Source organism: Sphaeramia orbicularis, chromosome 6, assembly GCF_902148855.1.
Source record: "Sphaeramia orbicularis chromosome 6, fSphaOr1.1, whole genome shotgun sequence".
In the NCBI taxonomy this organism is placed as follows: domain Eukaryota; kingdom Metazoa; phylum Chordata; class Actinopteri; order Kurtiformes; family Apogonidae; genus Sphaeramia; species Sphaeramia orbicularis.
The window spans coordinates 21,214,665-21,230,682 of record NC_043962.1 but is presented as its reverse complement, the minus strand read 5'-3'; the positions used below and the strand labels follow the sequence as shown (position 1 = coordinate 21,230,682).

Sequence of the window (16,018 nt, the reverse complement as noted above, 5' to 3'; positions counted from 1 at the left end):
CAGATTCATTTGCAGATTGCTGTGTAAATTGTAAATTGCTCCTTCCAATCTGTGCATCATTTTGTCTACATTAATTAAGAAAGTGATTGTTGATGCTTCAGGCGTTTCACATTCAAATTGTTATTGCCCCCTGCCTCTGAAATCCCAAATCAATAACAGTTCCTCATTTGATTTTCAGCCTGGGCAGTATAGATTGACAGTCACTCACGGGCACATTCACATACAAACACACACACACACACACACACACGCACACACACACACACACACACACACACACACACACACACACACACATGTTGGGTTTCAGTGTTTTTAGAGGACATCCCACTGACTTCCATTCTTATCCCTAATATCAACCTTAACCCTTTCATGCATGAATTATGAGAACGTTAATCAAGATTTTTTTTTTTTATTCCTCTTTAGGCATTTAAAACCAATGAGATTAAGTTTTTTTTTTTTTTTTTTTTTTTATTAAGCTATTTTTCATGGAGTTGCAAAAATGTGTATTTAATTTTTAAAGCAACAAAACGTGTATTTACTGATATACTGTGTGAAAACTATGAAATAAAAACATTAAATGCTGCTAATTTGATGTTTTTTCACATTTTAACATACACTACAAACAAAAAGTTGTGGATATTTAACATTTTTGGGCTATTTTTTTCAGTTGGGATTTTTGCACAACACTTTTTACTAGTGATGGGACTTTTGGCTCTTTGAGGGGAGCCGTCACTGAAAAGAGACTGACTCTTTTATGTTTTTTGCATTATTTTGGAACACCAATGTTTTAATGACTAAATAGGCTACATGTGATGACTGACATTACATTTTAAAGGTGTTTAATTGGTGCGGCAGTAAATTTTATCTTACCGTAAAAAAGAATAGTTAGTTCAAATGTGTGGGCTAAATACATGACATTAGGTGACATTAGACAAATGATGGAATTTGACAAAAAACATCATGGTAAATTATGTGGACTAGTCTGTAGCCTAAAAATGAAGAAGAAAAAAAAAACATTTATCTTATGAAATAACATTTTATTCTCCTCAAAACAAGAACAATAAATGTGTGTAAACATACGGAAAAAACTGTACAAAACACAACAGTGATTAATCACTGCAATTACTTAAATACCTGAACTATAGTGCAGTTCTCAGAACAAGAACAGTATGTAGGTAAATTAACAGGCAATCGGATACTCCCTCCTTAAAAAAAAAAAAAAAAAAAAAAATGAACGGCTCTTTACAAAGACTCGGTTCCCATCGTTCATTTCAAAGAGCCGTTGAAAAGATTCGATTCGTTTGTGAATGTCACATCACTACTTTTTACTTTTTTTGTGTGTGAATTGAAACACATTTTTTAAATGACCAGACATAGTTTTATTTAAAAATGGCAAAAATGACAAAAAAAAGACAGAAAAAAAAAAAAAAGAAATATCCTTAACTTTTTGTTTGTAGTGAACTCCAATACTAGTCACTTCATGGAGATAATAGGCCAAAAAAAAAAAAAAAGTTGTTAATTACAGTCTAATAACGATAACAAGGAATTGATTTACACTCAAACATGTTAGATTTGGTTTATCATGAACAGCAAAGTTACAGTAATGTTATCAGTGTCAGCGTATTGTGTATTGTGTTGGCTAATATGAAACTAAAACAACAAAATCCATGAATGTACAAGAGAACAGCTGGAGAATATCTGTCCACTGGAGTGACCACTATGCATGCAAGGGTTAAAACAACTCAAAACAACCTCCATATTTGATGATTTACTTTAGTGTTAGTATGACAGAAGGAATAGATTTACATCCCCATTTCTATTTCCTTCCTGCATTAGTTAGCAGTTTTACTCATGTCAAGGCATTGATCGCCTAAGTGATAGATTACACACTTATTGAATTTGAAGGAACATGAAGGAGACTCAGGACAATCACGAGGCTGCACATTTTTTCGAGCGCGTATGAATGTCGCAGGTAGGTGTTACCATACGTGTGCGAGCGGTTCCTTCTGACTGATCACATAAAACCTGCATGTGAGTGTGTTGATTAGAAAGAGGCGTGTTTTCCACTGAATATTTACCACTAAACTCAACATCTTAATGGCCAGCAGAAACATTTGCTCAAGTCATTAGCACATTATCCCTCGTGTGCGTGTCCTCTCTCCTGTTTGTCTCCGGATTTGTTTTCCGACTCACAACAGCACACACAAACAAAGACGTCCTTCACATCTCTGGTCATTAAATGTAAGATGAATGTCAAGAGTCTCACACTAGAGAGTGAAACTGCAATTGCCGGTCCTTAAGGGGCCTTGGCATTTCACACATACTTCAATGCCAGTGTGAGATGACAAGGACATGTCATCCAGAAACTGCTGTGACTGACTCATTGTTGTACTATTACACTCCCCCCACATAATATTCATGCTCACAACCCAGTTATGTTGCACACAGCGACTTAAAATTAGAGTATAGTAATAGTTCAGGTAATACCCCACAGCATGTTCAGATGTATTTTTTTCTCAGCCCCTAACTCTTTTATTGCAACATTTCATTTTTTTTCCCCTCTCGTCTTTGTTCACACCTTCCTTTTCACCTCTCTCATCTCTCACCGTCCTCATTCCCCTCCTGCTACTTTTCTTTTTGCCACCATACTCCTAACTCATTTTCCTTTTAAACTACGCTTTGAGTGCAGCTCTTGCACTCCACAAATACACACACACACACACACACGACCATTTGCACAAAAATCCCTTTGTGTTGCTTCTGTTATGTACTCCCTTACCTCCCTCGACATCGCTAGCTCAATCTCTTCCTTTCTCCTTTCAGTGCCACCACACACCCACAGGCAAAGTCATCCCAGGTTGCTACACTCCCCCCACTCGACCAATCAGATTGTCGCTCTACCTCGGAGTCATTTTCCAAATTTGGCCACTAATTGGGTTTCTCCTGTGATTAAGTCAATAACAACCTTCATATTAGAGTTTAATGTCGCCTAATGAGTCCATTTGTTGGCCGGTGGCTAATTAGGTCTGAGCTGTTTATAGATAGCCTAAACTAATTGATGGACATTACTGGAACATTGTATGTCAGTCGGTGAAGTGGTTGAGCCAGTCTGTGCTTTTAGCTTGCAGCCCTCTTGTACAGAGCCTCAAAAAACAGATTATACTGTTCTGGTTCATGGATCAGGCTGTATAATTTGTAAGACAGCTCAGCATTAACATTAATGATAACTCCAGGGAAACAGAATAAAATCCATTTAACATTGACTGACAAATCTGCTTCCTCCTCAACAGGCATTTAGTTTTATTAGTGTTGATTGTAGACGGGATTTGTATTGAGAAGAGTTATGTCTGCTTTTGTTAATCGTGACAAATGCTGGAATATTTTCTATCTGCCAGCTGTAGACGTTTTAAATATAGCTATGCAGCATGTATGCACAGCCATATAACCCCAGGACTAAGGCTGCACGATATTGGAAAAAACTAACATTGTGATTTTTTTAAACCCTGCGACATGAAAACATACTCAGGAGGATAGAATAGTTGTGTGGTGCTGCTGTAAATGGTCAAACAAATTAGTTGCATTATCTCTCGTTGCTGCAACAGTTGCAAGGCACTATCGACACAGAACAAATATTTCAATATCATCCTTCTTGTAGCCAAAGTAATTCCATATAACTGATATTGCTTTTCTTTTTGGCAACAAGCCTTCGTTTTTGGTGATTTTCTCTTGTTTGTTGCTAATTTTTTAATGGCGTTTCCAGCGACTCATTCCATGTGCAGGGGCATTGTCTGCTTCAGCAAAGTGACTAAGAATGATTGTGATTGGTGGATCGCTGGGTGCAGTGTGTGTCAGGTACCCTTGAAATTAGATGAAAACATGATGAGTTTGTTTGCTTCCTACATAGCAGGACCTGCAATGTGACTATTGTGCACACGCAGGGATGCCACTACCAATTATGGGCCCCATGAAAGCATAATCGTTGTGGGATGGGGGGTATGTACGTGGGGGTGCGGTCCATAAACAACATCACTTATGATACCGAGAAAACAAAGCCGAAACTTAACATTCTTTCAACGTTCACCTCTCAACTTGTACACCTCTCTTATACAGGGTGTATAAAAAAATATATACATTTTGAAAAATTAGCCCCAGTTCCATATTTGATAATTTTTGGAATTTTCTTTTATGGACATCAGTAGGTAGGGGATTGGTGGATATTTGTCCAAATTTACAGACCCAGGTTTTCATGTATGAGTGAGCAGGGGCAAATTGGGCATATCCAAGTTAAATCTGGTTTGCGTGAAGGGTTAACCCTAACCCTAACCCTAACTTGACCTGTCTTCAGTGACATTTTCAGGCCTAAATAAGTTGAATTAACTTTGAAAGGCAGGAACAGCTGCCATGGGTAAAGAAACGAAATTGACATGGCATTGACAAAAAAAAAAAAAAAAAGAAAGAAAGAAATTGACATGGTGGCCAAAATGTTAATGCTGTAACCTGGCAAATTTTTTATTTATTTATTTTTTTTAACTTAGTTTTTATTAGATTTTCTCTTTTTTCAGTACACTACAATGTCTACATTCAAGTACAGTTCACTTAGTTTCTTTTCCCCCTACATATCTGAAAATGTATTCTCGCAAGCCTCCACAAACAACACAGGATGAGAATTACAGAAAACAGCAACAATTATAGCAAACAAACAATGTTCACTTTCACAGAAAATAAAAAAAAAAAAAAAAAAAAAAAAATAAAAAAATAATAATAATAATAATAATAATAATAATAATAATAATAATAGATTGGATTTATATAGCGCTTTTCTAGACACCCAACTTACTACTTACTTTACTTTTAGTAAATATGGTTTTCTGAAGCCTGAGCAGGTATGTAATCTGCTCCATCTGGTAGATATCCCAAACTTTTTGAATCCATGTATTATATGAGGGAGGTTCTGGTTTCATCCAATTGATGCTTATAGACTTTAAGGCAGCGGTGAATCATATATTCAAATGGTATTTGTCTGCCTTTCTATCCAGACCTTTGGGTATTACTCCCAGAACTGCCACTGTGAAGTTTCGTGGGATGTTCATTTTAAAAACCTCCTCCAGGATGTTGAAAACCTCCCTCCAAAAACACTTAATTTAGGACAAAGCCAAAATATGTGAGTGTGATTAGCTATATGGGCTCTGCAGTTCCTCCAGCATGAACAGGGATGTTGGGGACCCATCTTAGACAGTATTTCTGGTGTTCTGAAATATCTAGTGATTATTTTCCACTTGAATTCCCTCCATGTATTAACCCTTTCATGCACAAATTATGAGAACCTTAATCAAAATTTTTTCCTGAGTGTTTTTATTCCTCTTTAGGCATGAAAAAAACATTGCGACTGAAAATTTTCTTCTGAAAAATAAATAAAAATAAATAAATAAAATAGAAATAATTGAAAAAAAAAACATAGAAAAAAAAATAATAATGAAAAAAAAAAAAAAAATTCTTATGAACCTATTTTTCATGAAGTTGCAAAAATGTCCACTCAGCTGGACACCACACATTTAATTTTTGATACACAGAAACATGTATTTACTGATAAATTGTGTGAAAACTATGGGGAGGGCTTGTGATTCTGGGGCTTTATGCTCAGGAGAGATCTACATAATGTTACCAATTCATGTCAGAAAAGACAAGTAGTGTCTTAAAACTTTAATAAAGATATGTGTAAAAACAAAACAAAACAAAAAACAACAACAAAAAGAACAACAAAATCCATGAATATACAAGAGAACAGCTGTAGAATAGCTGTCCACTGTAGTGACCACTATGCATGAAAGGGTTAAAATTTGTAACCAGATGTGCCTCCGTACATACTTCGTGCCAGTCATCCTCACATATATCCACGTTCACCTCTGCTTCCCATCTCCCTCTTATCTGCGAGGAGTTATTTTGATTCATAAATAAGAAAATATTATACAATTTAGAAATTATTTTCTTTTCTCCAACTCCAGAAAAGTATCTGATAGAGTAACTTGGCAATTTTGTAGAAAACAAGATGGATGCCCATTGTCCCCTCCGATGGCCACTGATTGGATTTAAATCCCACCGCTACTTCGCGCAAACCACAATTTGCCCCTGCTCACTCATGCTTGAAAACCTGGGTCTGTAAATTTGGACAAATATCCACCAATCCCCTACCTACTGATGTTCGTAAAAGAAAATTCCAAAAATCATCAAATGCGGAACTGAGGTTAATTTTTGAAAAAAAAATTTTTTTTTTGATACACCCTGTATCTTACACGAAATTTCCACAACTTCTATATCCACTGGGCCCCCTCCACTGCTCTTTGGGCCCCCCTCAACTACTGGGCCCCATGAATTTGTCATGTTTACCCCCCCTTATCGGCACCCCAGCACACACGTACATTGCGATGACGATACTCAAACGATATATTGTGCAGCTCTACCCAAGACTCACACAGCAGAATGAAATAACCTAAAGTACCAGCCTATAAGCAACAATGAGGAGGTTATGAGGACAACGGGCCCCTGGAGATGCTATCGAGCTGGGATATCTGACAGAGATTTTACAGATCTGACTCACATGCCAAAACCCTCCACTGGAGTTTGTGTCTGCATGAGGTTTTGGCTTGATAAGGCAGTGCGTGGATGAATATAAAGTGAGCTGGAGGAGTCTGATATAGAGAGTCATCCCAATCATATGCCCCCAAGTTAGTGTGCTATCTAAAGGAGGGGTTTGTTTGAAGCGAGGCTGTCTGTTTCAAACACAGCTGCAGCTTCATGATAAAGTGGAAAGGTTTGAAAGGTGAACCCTCCTGTCCTTCCACCTGTCTCTGATTCCCTTTCCACTTCATTTCAGGTTAAATTGGTAGAAAAATACCCATATCAAGCATCAAGATATTTTCCACCTTACCTTGTTTCCCCTTTCTTTGTCTTTTTGTGATGTATGTGCGCACTGTGTAGCTACATCAGTATCTGGGCAGCACTCAGTATGTGACTTTTTTTTTTTAATATTAAATTTCTCCTTATATATAAGTTTCTAAGTGTATTGCAACACCAGAAATAGCCCACAATGTGTGAGAAGGAATTTCCTTCTGTGTCTACCTCTCAATTTTTCTGCCAACACCAGGCACTCTTTCATGAATTGATTTCTTACAAGTATTTGCCTCTTTTAACTTTCATCAAGACAAACCATCTGTTAAAGGATTGTTGCCAAACACTTTTCCCCACTACCATCTGTTGCCTTCATATTTAGCTTTTTTCAGTTTCATATTATATTTTTATCCCCACCAAAATCATGGTAGCTATAGGATGCGTCATGTCTTAAAGAAAATATGCAATAAGGAATTATAGCCTACTTGAGTTTTAAACAGCCTGGGATCTACATAATATAGGTCATATTTAGTCATAATAGGCCTAGTACAAGTGTACAATAGATAAATGATGTTCATTACACCATGCACAAAAGTATTGGGGCACAAAACAACAATAACAAATATTATAATATTATTCATGCTACAATATATATTGCTACAAACTGTAACATTATTATCTAAAATACTTACTAAATTTCAGTCAACATTAAAATTTTCATTACTATAATCGTCTAAAATTTTCTACTTCTAGATTTTTGACATATTTGTCCTGTTTTGCCCATGAATACAGATATCACCTTTATCCAACTTTCCAATCCAACTTTATTTGTAAAGCACTTTAAAATAACCACAGTGGACCAAAGTGCTGTACAGAAAAATAAATAAAACCCAAAATAACAGAGTAAAATACAAGAATAGATTAAAAGACATAGAACAACTGTAAAAAATAAAATTTAAATAAATAAATTGTAGGGAGAGTGGGTGGGATTAAATAAATTATACTTCTTCCCACCCCTTTTCGGGCATGTAAATGGAATTATTGTGCTTTTCTTCTGACTAAGATTGTTATGATTCTTGATATTTGTATTATTATGTATATTTTGCAAGTGCATATATGCTAAATTTCATTGCATGTTCGGAATAAATCACAAATCACATAAATAAATAAGTAAATAAATAAATAAATGAATAAATACAGAAATACAGAGATAAATAAATACTGAAGAATTGATACTGCCTAAATAAAAGAATAAAAAACAAACCACAAGTAACTGTTTGGTTTTCCTAACTCTCAGTAAGGAAGAAAAATAAGCCTTTAAAATGAAAGGAAATATTGGTTTGACATTTATAGTGATAATTATTGACAGCAACTGGCGTATATATATAAATATATATATATATATATATATATATATATATACACACACACACACATATATATATATATATATATATATATATATATATATATATATATATATATATATATATATATATATATATATATATATATGTATATATATATTTTTTTTTTTTTTTTTTTTTTTTTTTTTAATCACATAATATTTCAAAACAGGAATGGGAAGTGCAACAAGCTGTTTGTGTGATATATCCCAGTGTCTTTGTCCATATTGGTTTGATACTATTTATTAAATTTAGGTGTTTTTAGGTGTAGTCTGTTACTTCTTTACTCCTTAAAAATTTTACTTACTTTTTTAATGATTAAACCACTGATCCAGATAAGCTAATATTCTGGTAAACATTCAGCAATCTCTTTCAATAGATAGATAGATAGATAGATAGATAGATAGATAGATAGATAGATAGATAGATAGATAGATAGATAGATAGATAGATAGATAGATAGATAGATAGATAGATAGATAGATAGATAGATAGATAGATAGATAGATAGATAGATAGATAGATAGATAGATAACTTTATTGTCAATTCCAAGTAAAAACAGAAATTCATCCTTTGTCACAGCTGTAAGACAAAATTTAAAATCCACACTCTGGTATTAAAAATGCCCCAACACACTCAAAAGCATAATACAATGGATAAAAACAAGTAAAACACATAAAATGAGTAAAAACACTCAAAACACAGTGCAGTCTATTTTGTGTTATTAAGAGCAGCTATTACAGATGGGATGAAAGATATTTTTGTGGATGTTTTTCCTGGCCAGTGGGGTTCTGTAGTGTCTACTTGATGGCAGCAGCATGAAGGAGTGGTGGAGGGGATGGGAGGGGTCCTCAGTGATGAGAGTAGCTTTCCTCATCACTGAGGTAGGGGGGGGTTGGGCTGTTTGAGTGATTTTACTGGCCTGATTTATTATTTGTTTTCTGTTTGATGGTGAGAAAGTTGAACCAGGTTGAGATGTTGTCGGTGAGGATGGATTCGATGAATGATTTGTACACGAGGGTTAAAATGTCTGTGCTGATGTGAAAGGATCTGAGTTTCCAGAGCAGGTGAAGACACTGTTGTGCTTTCTTGTACACTATATTAATACAGTTTTTGTTTTCCTTACTTTGAGCATGATTTTTAGATTTTGTTGTGTTAAGAGTAGATGTGAGTATTGTGTGTTGTGAGTTTTACAAAGGTGAAGTTCAGGTCCCATTTTGGTTGTGCTAATGCGCACTCAAATTGATTATTTCATTACAATGGTACCTTTCATTGGGATACATTAGGCAGCAAGTGAACACTTAAGCGTAAAAGCAGCAAAATGAACAACATCAAAGGTCCATATTGTAACAGTGATGAGTGGGTCAGAGCATCTCCACAACTGCAGGTCTTGCTGGGTGTTTTTGGTCTGCCGTGGTTTATACTGACCAAAAATGCACATCCAAATCTCAGGCCAACTGAGCATTTGTTGGAGGTGTTGGACAAATGAATCCAATCCATGAAGGTCCACCTTTGTACTTCCAGGACTTCAGGGATCTGCTGTAAACGTCTTGGTCCAGATACCAAAGCACACCTTCAGAGGTCTGGTGGAGTCTAGGCCTCAGGTCAGTGGTGTTTTTGTGGAAAGAAGGGAACCTACACAATATTAGACAGGTGGATGTAATGTTCTGCTCCCATAGATGCTCCAATGGCTGAGATCTGGCTGTTTTTCTTTAGATACTTCTGTTAACTACCAACCACTTAACACTGGGAATGAACAACAAGATCTGGAGGTGCTCTGACTCTGATCTGGTCATCACAATTTTTCCACTATTGTCTGTATAATATTTAGTCTCACATTATTTGTACATTGTTTTGTGGAAAAAAAGTCATTTTTTAAAAATCTATATTTTACTTTCATTCTGTATTTTTATTAGGGCTGTCAAAATTAACACATTAATACTGATTAATCCATCATCATGATTAATCTGATTAAACATTTTAATGCAGTTGATCCATCTGCAGCACAGAATGACTCTGAATGTCTCTGTCAGTGCATTTCGTACAGTTTGTCCCAGTAGAGTTAGCGTCGTACATGTGCAAATGGGCAGTTGATCCGGTAGTGACAGGCAGCAGAACCAATCCATAAAGATGGAAGACACTAAACAGCACGTTGGCCCTCTGGATGGAAATATGAGGACAAAAAAACCCCAAGATGGAACAGTTGTTTCAAGATGTTTTATTGAAACTGTTGAAGGTGCTTAATAAACATGTTAAGTGCATACAGTATATATTCCCTTTTTTCTTGAGTCTGTTTACTCACGGAAAATGAAACATGATTAATATAAATTAAAAATGAATGATATTTAATAATTCATTCATTCATTTTCTGAATTTGCTTTATCCTCACTGGGGTCATGGGGGTCACTGGAGCCTATCCCAGCTACTTATGGGTGAAGGCGGGGTACACCCTGGATGCGTCACCAGTTCATCGCAGGACTGACATAACATATTTAATCATGATTAATCAAAATTAATTCACAGCAACCCTGTGATTAATCTGATTAAAAATTGTAATGTTCGACAGCACTAATTTGAACACATAAATGTATTTTTTTAGTCCATGAGAGCTAAGGATAAGCTGGAGTCACATTCCTTGTTTGTGTGCACACACGTCTTAGCCAATAAAGCTGATTCTCATTCTGAAACTGTAATGAGAGTCAAAATTAATTCCATTTGGTTGATAGTGGTCATAATAGTATGGCTGATCAGTCTATGTGTACATGTACTTGTTCTTGAATGCACCTCAGCACAATTATAAAAAAAAAGAAATAAATAAACTCAATTTTACCAAAGTAAAACTCACAATACAAACACATAGGAAAAACTCATGGTTAAATGTTTACTAAAATATTAGCTTGCTTAGATCAGTGGCAATTTAAAATAAATAAATAAATAAAAAAACTTAAAGAAGTAAAGAAGTAACAGGCTACACTTTAATATTATACCACTATCCCCTTGAGACCCAGTAAGTAAACATTTTCACTATTTTACATTAAATAATTGCCTTAATTGGAAACAGCATGATGCAACAGTTTTTTTTTAGATACATTTTTTTTTTTTATAATGTCCTTCTCAGTGGACTTTTCTTTTTAGGCAAAGCTGTCCAAGCTTGTCCACTACAAAGGACAAAAATGCATTGGTCTCATATGGACAAAAACACTGGGACACATCACACCTGCACCTTGTAGAACTTTCCATTCCTGCTTTGGAAAAACAAACATTTACATTCACATTTACATTTATGCATTTGGCAGATGCTTTTTTTTTCCAAAACGACTTACAGGGGAATAATCAAAATAAAAGAATAATATACAAGAATAGATTAAAGACATAAAGCAGCTATACAATTAAAAACAGTGTGGGACAGAGGAATAAAAAAGCAAAATGATAAACTAAAATACAAGAATAGATTAAGAAAACATAAAAACAGCTGTACAATTAACCCTTTCATGCATGACTTATGAGAACCTTTAGGCAAGATTTTTTTTCTTGAGTGTTTTTATTCCCCCTTAGGCATGAAAAATACAATGAGACTGATTTTTTTTTTTCATGGAGTTAAAAAAACGTCCATGCATTTAATTTTTGAAGTAAAGAAACGTGTTTAAAACCCAATATCAGAAAGTATGGAAGAGAATTAGGGCCACTAGAAAAAAAATACAATAAACTAGGGTCCAATATGTATTTCTTCTTAGTATGAGGAAAAAAAGTCAGAATTCTGAAATTAAAGTCAGAATTCTGAGAAAAAAGTCAGAATTCAGAGAAAAAAGTTAGAATTCTGAGATTAATGTCAGAATTCTGAGATTAGTCAGAATTCTGAGGAAAAAAATCAGAATTCTGAGATTAAAGTCAGAATTCTGAGCTTAAAGTCAGAATTTTGAGGAAAAAGTCAGAATTCTGAGCTTAAAGTCAGAATTTTGAGGAAAAAAGTCAGAATTCTGAGAAAAATTTCAGAATTCTGAGATTAAAGTCAGAATTCTGAAAAACAAACAACCCCCCCCCCACCAAAAAAAAAAACAAAAAACAAAAAAAACAAACAAAACAGAATTCTGAGTTTAAAGTCAGAATTCTGAAAAAAGTAAGAATTCTGAGATTAAAGTCAGAATTCTGAGAAAAAAAAAAAAAGTCCGAATTTGGAGTTTAAAAGTCAGAATTCTGACTTTTTTTCTCAGAATAATAAAATATATAATACACTTTTTTTTTTTTTTTACTTTCCAGTGGCCCTAATCCTCTTCTGTAAGAAAGTGATATGAAAACAATGAAATAAAAACATTTTTAATGCTGCTAATCTGGTGTTTTCTCACATTTTAACATATTCTTATGCTAGTTATTACTCATTTCATGGAGATAACATGCAAAAAAACCTTGGTGTCTGACAAAAACAAGTGGTTTACACTCAAACATGTTAGTGCAGATCAGTTTTATCAAGGACAGCAAAGTGACAGTAATGGTCTGAATGTCAGTGTATGGGATGGTGCATGAGTGTCCACTGTGTTGGCTGATATGGAACTAAAACAACCAAACCCATGAATATACAAGAGAACAGCTGTAGAAGAACTGTCCACTGGAGTGACCACTATGCATGAAGGGGTTAAAAATAGTGAAATACAAACAAACAAACAAACAAACAAACAAACAAACAAACAAACAAACAAACATTAACTGTGAACTCAAATACACAATAAAGAACCTGTAACTTATGTTTTCTTTTATTTCTTTTGGTCTTTTCTCTGTTTATATAAATCCTATAACTGGAGCAGGGGAAGCCGAGCCCATGGCGGTCCTCACGCCGCAGGTTGGGCACCCCTGTCCCGGTCGGACTGACCGACCTCTGCTCTCCGGCTCCGTGTGTCTCCGGCTCCGCCTCCCTCTCTGCTCCGAGTCTCCAGCTCTGCCTCCACCCGCCCGAAGCCCCTCAGCTCCAGCCCCCGTGAGCCCGACCTTCCCCCTCCCCAAACCGGACTCCGTAGCTACTCGTGCCCCGAGGAGCCCACCCCTCCAAGAAAAAAAAAAAAACACAAAACAAACAAACAAAAAAAAACAACACTACTCCTAATTTCACCGGAAGGATGAAAAAAACTTGCGTGGAGTAAAACACACAGAAGTAGCAGTATCGGAGAAGTTGTTTTTTTTTTTTTTTTTTTTTTTGTGTTCCTCCTTTCTCCCCCTGGTTTTTTCGCCCCGCGGTGGGGCAGAACAGGACAGGCAGGCAGGCCGGGGGAACAGGAGTCCGTAGGATGTGGATCTGGTACCTTCTGCTTGGTTCGGGGTCAGGCTCAACAACTGTAGGTAAGTTTATAAAAGCACACGGAAACTAATGGTGTTGTCACGGCGAGGACACGGTTCAGTGTAGCCTACAGATGGAGGGGGGGGGGTGGAGGTGGAAAATCTTTTGAAGTGTATTCGCCTACAGCTCAGATAGTTTTGTCCTTCGATTGAAATTATTACAATAACCTTTATGAAAAGAACTTATCCGACTTGGCACGGAGCTTTTTGTCCTAAAATTGAGAGTTACACGAGCTGGTGCAGCACTTTCAGACTTTGTCGTGCGTGTCGAATGTGTTGCAGAGGGTGCGCGTGTTCCCTTCACATCCGAGTGAAAATATTTTTTTTTCTTTTTCTTTTTTTTTTTTTTTTTTTTTTTAGTGCTTCATACACTGTCTCCATCCGCTGTGTGTTTTAAGGCCAGCCGAGGTGGGCTTATAGTCTCCTCCGGGCTAAAGTTATGACCCAGAGGTTGTTGACAGGGCAATGTTGACAAGTCAATCGTTGGTGCAGCCCCACTATGGCAGCTGGAGCCCCGTGGAGGACCCACGGACACGAGCACAGCCCCAGGGTTTACACACAGGGCACACAGTTGGCACTCCACTGCATCAACCATGTCAGTCTGAGCTGTTATTTAGTGACAAACACCTCTGGTAAGGAGTAAACTCAGATAATATAGCAGCAGTTAGCCTTAGTGCAGGGGTGTCAAACATATGGTCCGGGGGCCAAAACCGGTCAGCCAGAAGGTCCAATCCGGCCCGTTGGATCAATTTGTGAAATGCAAAAATTACATTGAAGATATTAACCCTGTCATGCACAAATAACGGGAACCTTAATCAAGATTTTTTCCCCTGAGTGTTTTCATTTCGCTTTAAACATGCTAAAAACAATGTGATTGAACAATTTCTTGTGAAAAAAAAAAGTTTAAAATAAATTTAAAAAAATAGTAATAATAATAACAATAATAATAAATTCTCATGAACTTATTTTTCATGAAGTTGCAAAAATGTCCACTCAGCTGGACACCATGCGTTTAATTTGTGAAATGCAAAAATTACACTCAAGATATTAACCCTGTCATGCACGAATTACGGGAACCTTAATCAAGATTTTTTCCCTGAGTGTTTTCATTTTGCTTTAAACATGCTAAAAACAATGTGATTGAACAATTTCTTATGAAAAAAAAGTTTAAAAATAAATAAAAAAAATATAGTAATAATAATAATAACTAGAAGCACTCGGAGAGCGCAGACCTCCGCCAAGGCTGATCAGTGGCGCCCCCCGTGGGCCCCCCCACCCCCGATCACCACCAAAATTTATTAATTTCTTCCTTATCCCATTTCCAACAGACCCTGAAAATTTCATCCAAATCTGTCCATAACTTTTTGAGTTATGTTGCACACTAACGGACAGACAAACAAACAAACAAACCCTGGCAAAAACATAACCTCCTTGGCGGAGGTAATAATAAATTCTCATGAACTTATTTTTCATGAAGTTGCAAAAATGTCGACTCAGCTGGACACCATGCGTTTAATTTGTGAAATGCAAAAATTACACTCAAGATATTAACCCTGTCATGCACGAATTACGGGAACCTTAATCAAGATTTTTTCCCTGAGTGTTTTCATTTCGCTTTAAACATGCTAAAAACAATGTGATTGAACAATTTCTTATGAAAAAAAAAGTTTAAAATAAATTTTAAAAAATAGTAATAATAATAATAAATTCTCATGAACTTATTTTTCATGAAGTTGCAAAAATGTCCACTCAGCTGGACACCATGCGTTTAATTTTTGAAGCAAAGAAACATGTATTTACTAATAAATTGTGTGAAAACTATAACTATTACGCTCAGGGGAGATCTACACAATGTTACTAATTCATGTCAGAAAAGATATGTTGTGCCTTAAAACTTTAATAAAGATATGTGTAAAAAAAACTCAAACAACAAAATCCATGAATATATAAGAGAACAGCTGTAGAATAGCTGTCCACTGTAGTGGCCAGTGTACATGAAAGGGTTAACAGTCAGTCCTTTTGCTTTAAGGATGGTTTAAAGTCCTACTTTAGTCTCAAGTGAGTCAAATCAGTAAAATACTATCAAAATAACCTACAAATAATGACAATTCCAAATTTTTCCTCTGTTTTAGTGTAAAAAAAAGTGAAATTACATGAAAATGTGTATTTACAAACTGGCCTTTCACAAAAAACATGAAAAACAAGAAAAGCACTCAGAGAGCACAGACCTCCGCCAAGACAGACCCCCCCCCCCCCCATCATCACCAAAATGTAATCATTTCTTCCTTGTCCAGTATCAACATTTGCTGAAAATTTCATGGAAATCCGTCCATAACTTTGAGTTATCTTGCTAACAAACAAACACGCACGCAAACACACAAAGCAAAGCGATCACAGT

General features: G+C 35.9%; 1 protein-coding gene across 1 annotated transcript in view; it reads left to right on the top strand.

Annotated features, from left to right (window-relative positions):
* Window positions 1-13,268: 13,268 nt before the first annotated feature.
* The window catches only part of ldlrad3 (low density lipoprotein receptor class A domain containing 3), a 220,478-nt gene continuing 217,728 nt past the window's right edge, over window positions 13,269-16,018 (top strand). Inside the window, exon 1 of the mRNA XM_030137501.1 lies at window positions 13,269-13,623. Within this exon, the coding sequence (XP_029993361.1) occupies window positions 13,572-13,623 (52 nt within the window). The 5' untranslated portion in view covers window positions 13,269-13,571. The remainder of the gene's footprint in view (window positions 13,624-16,018) is intronic.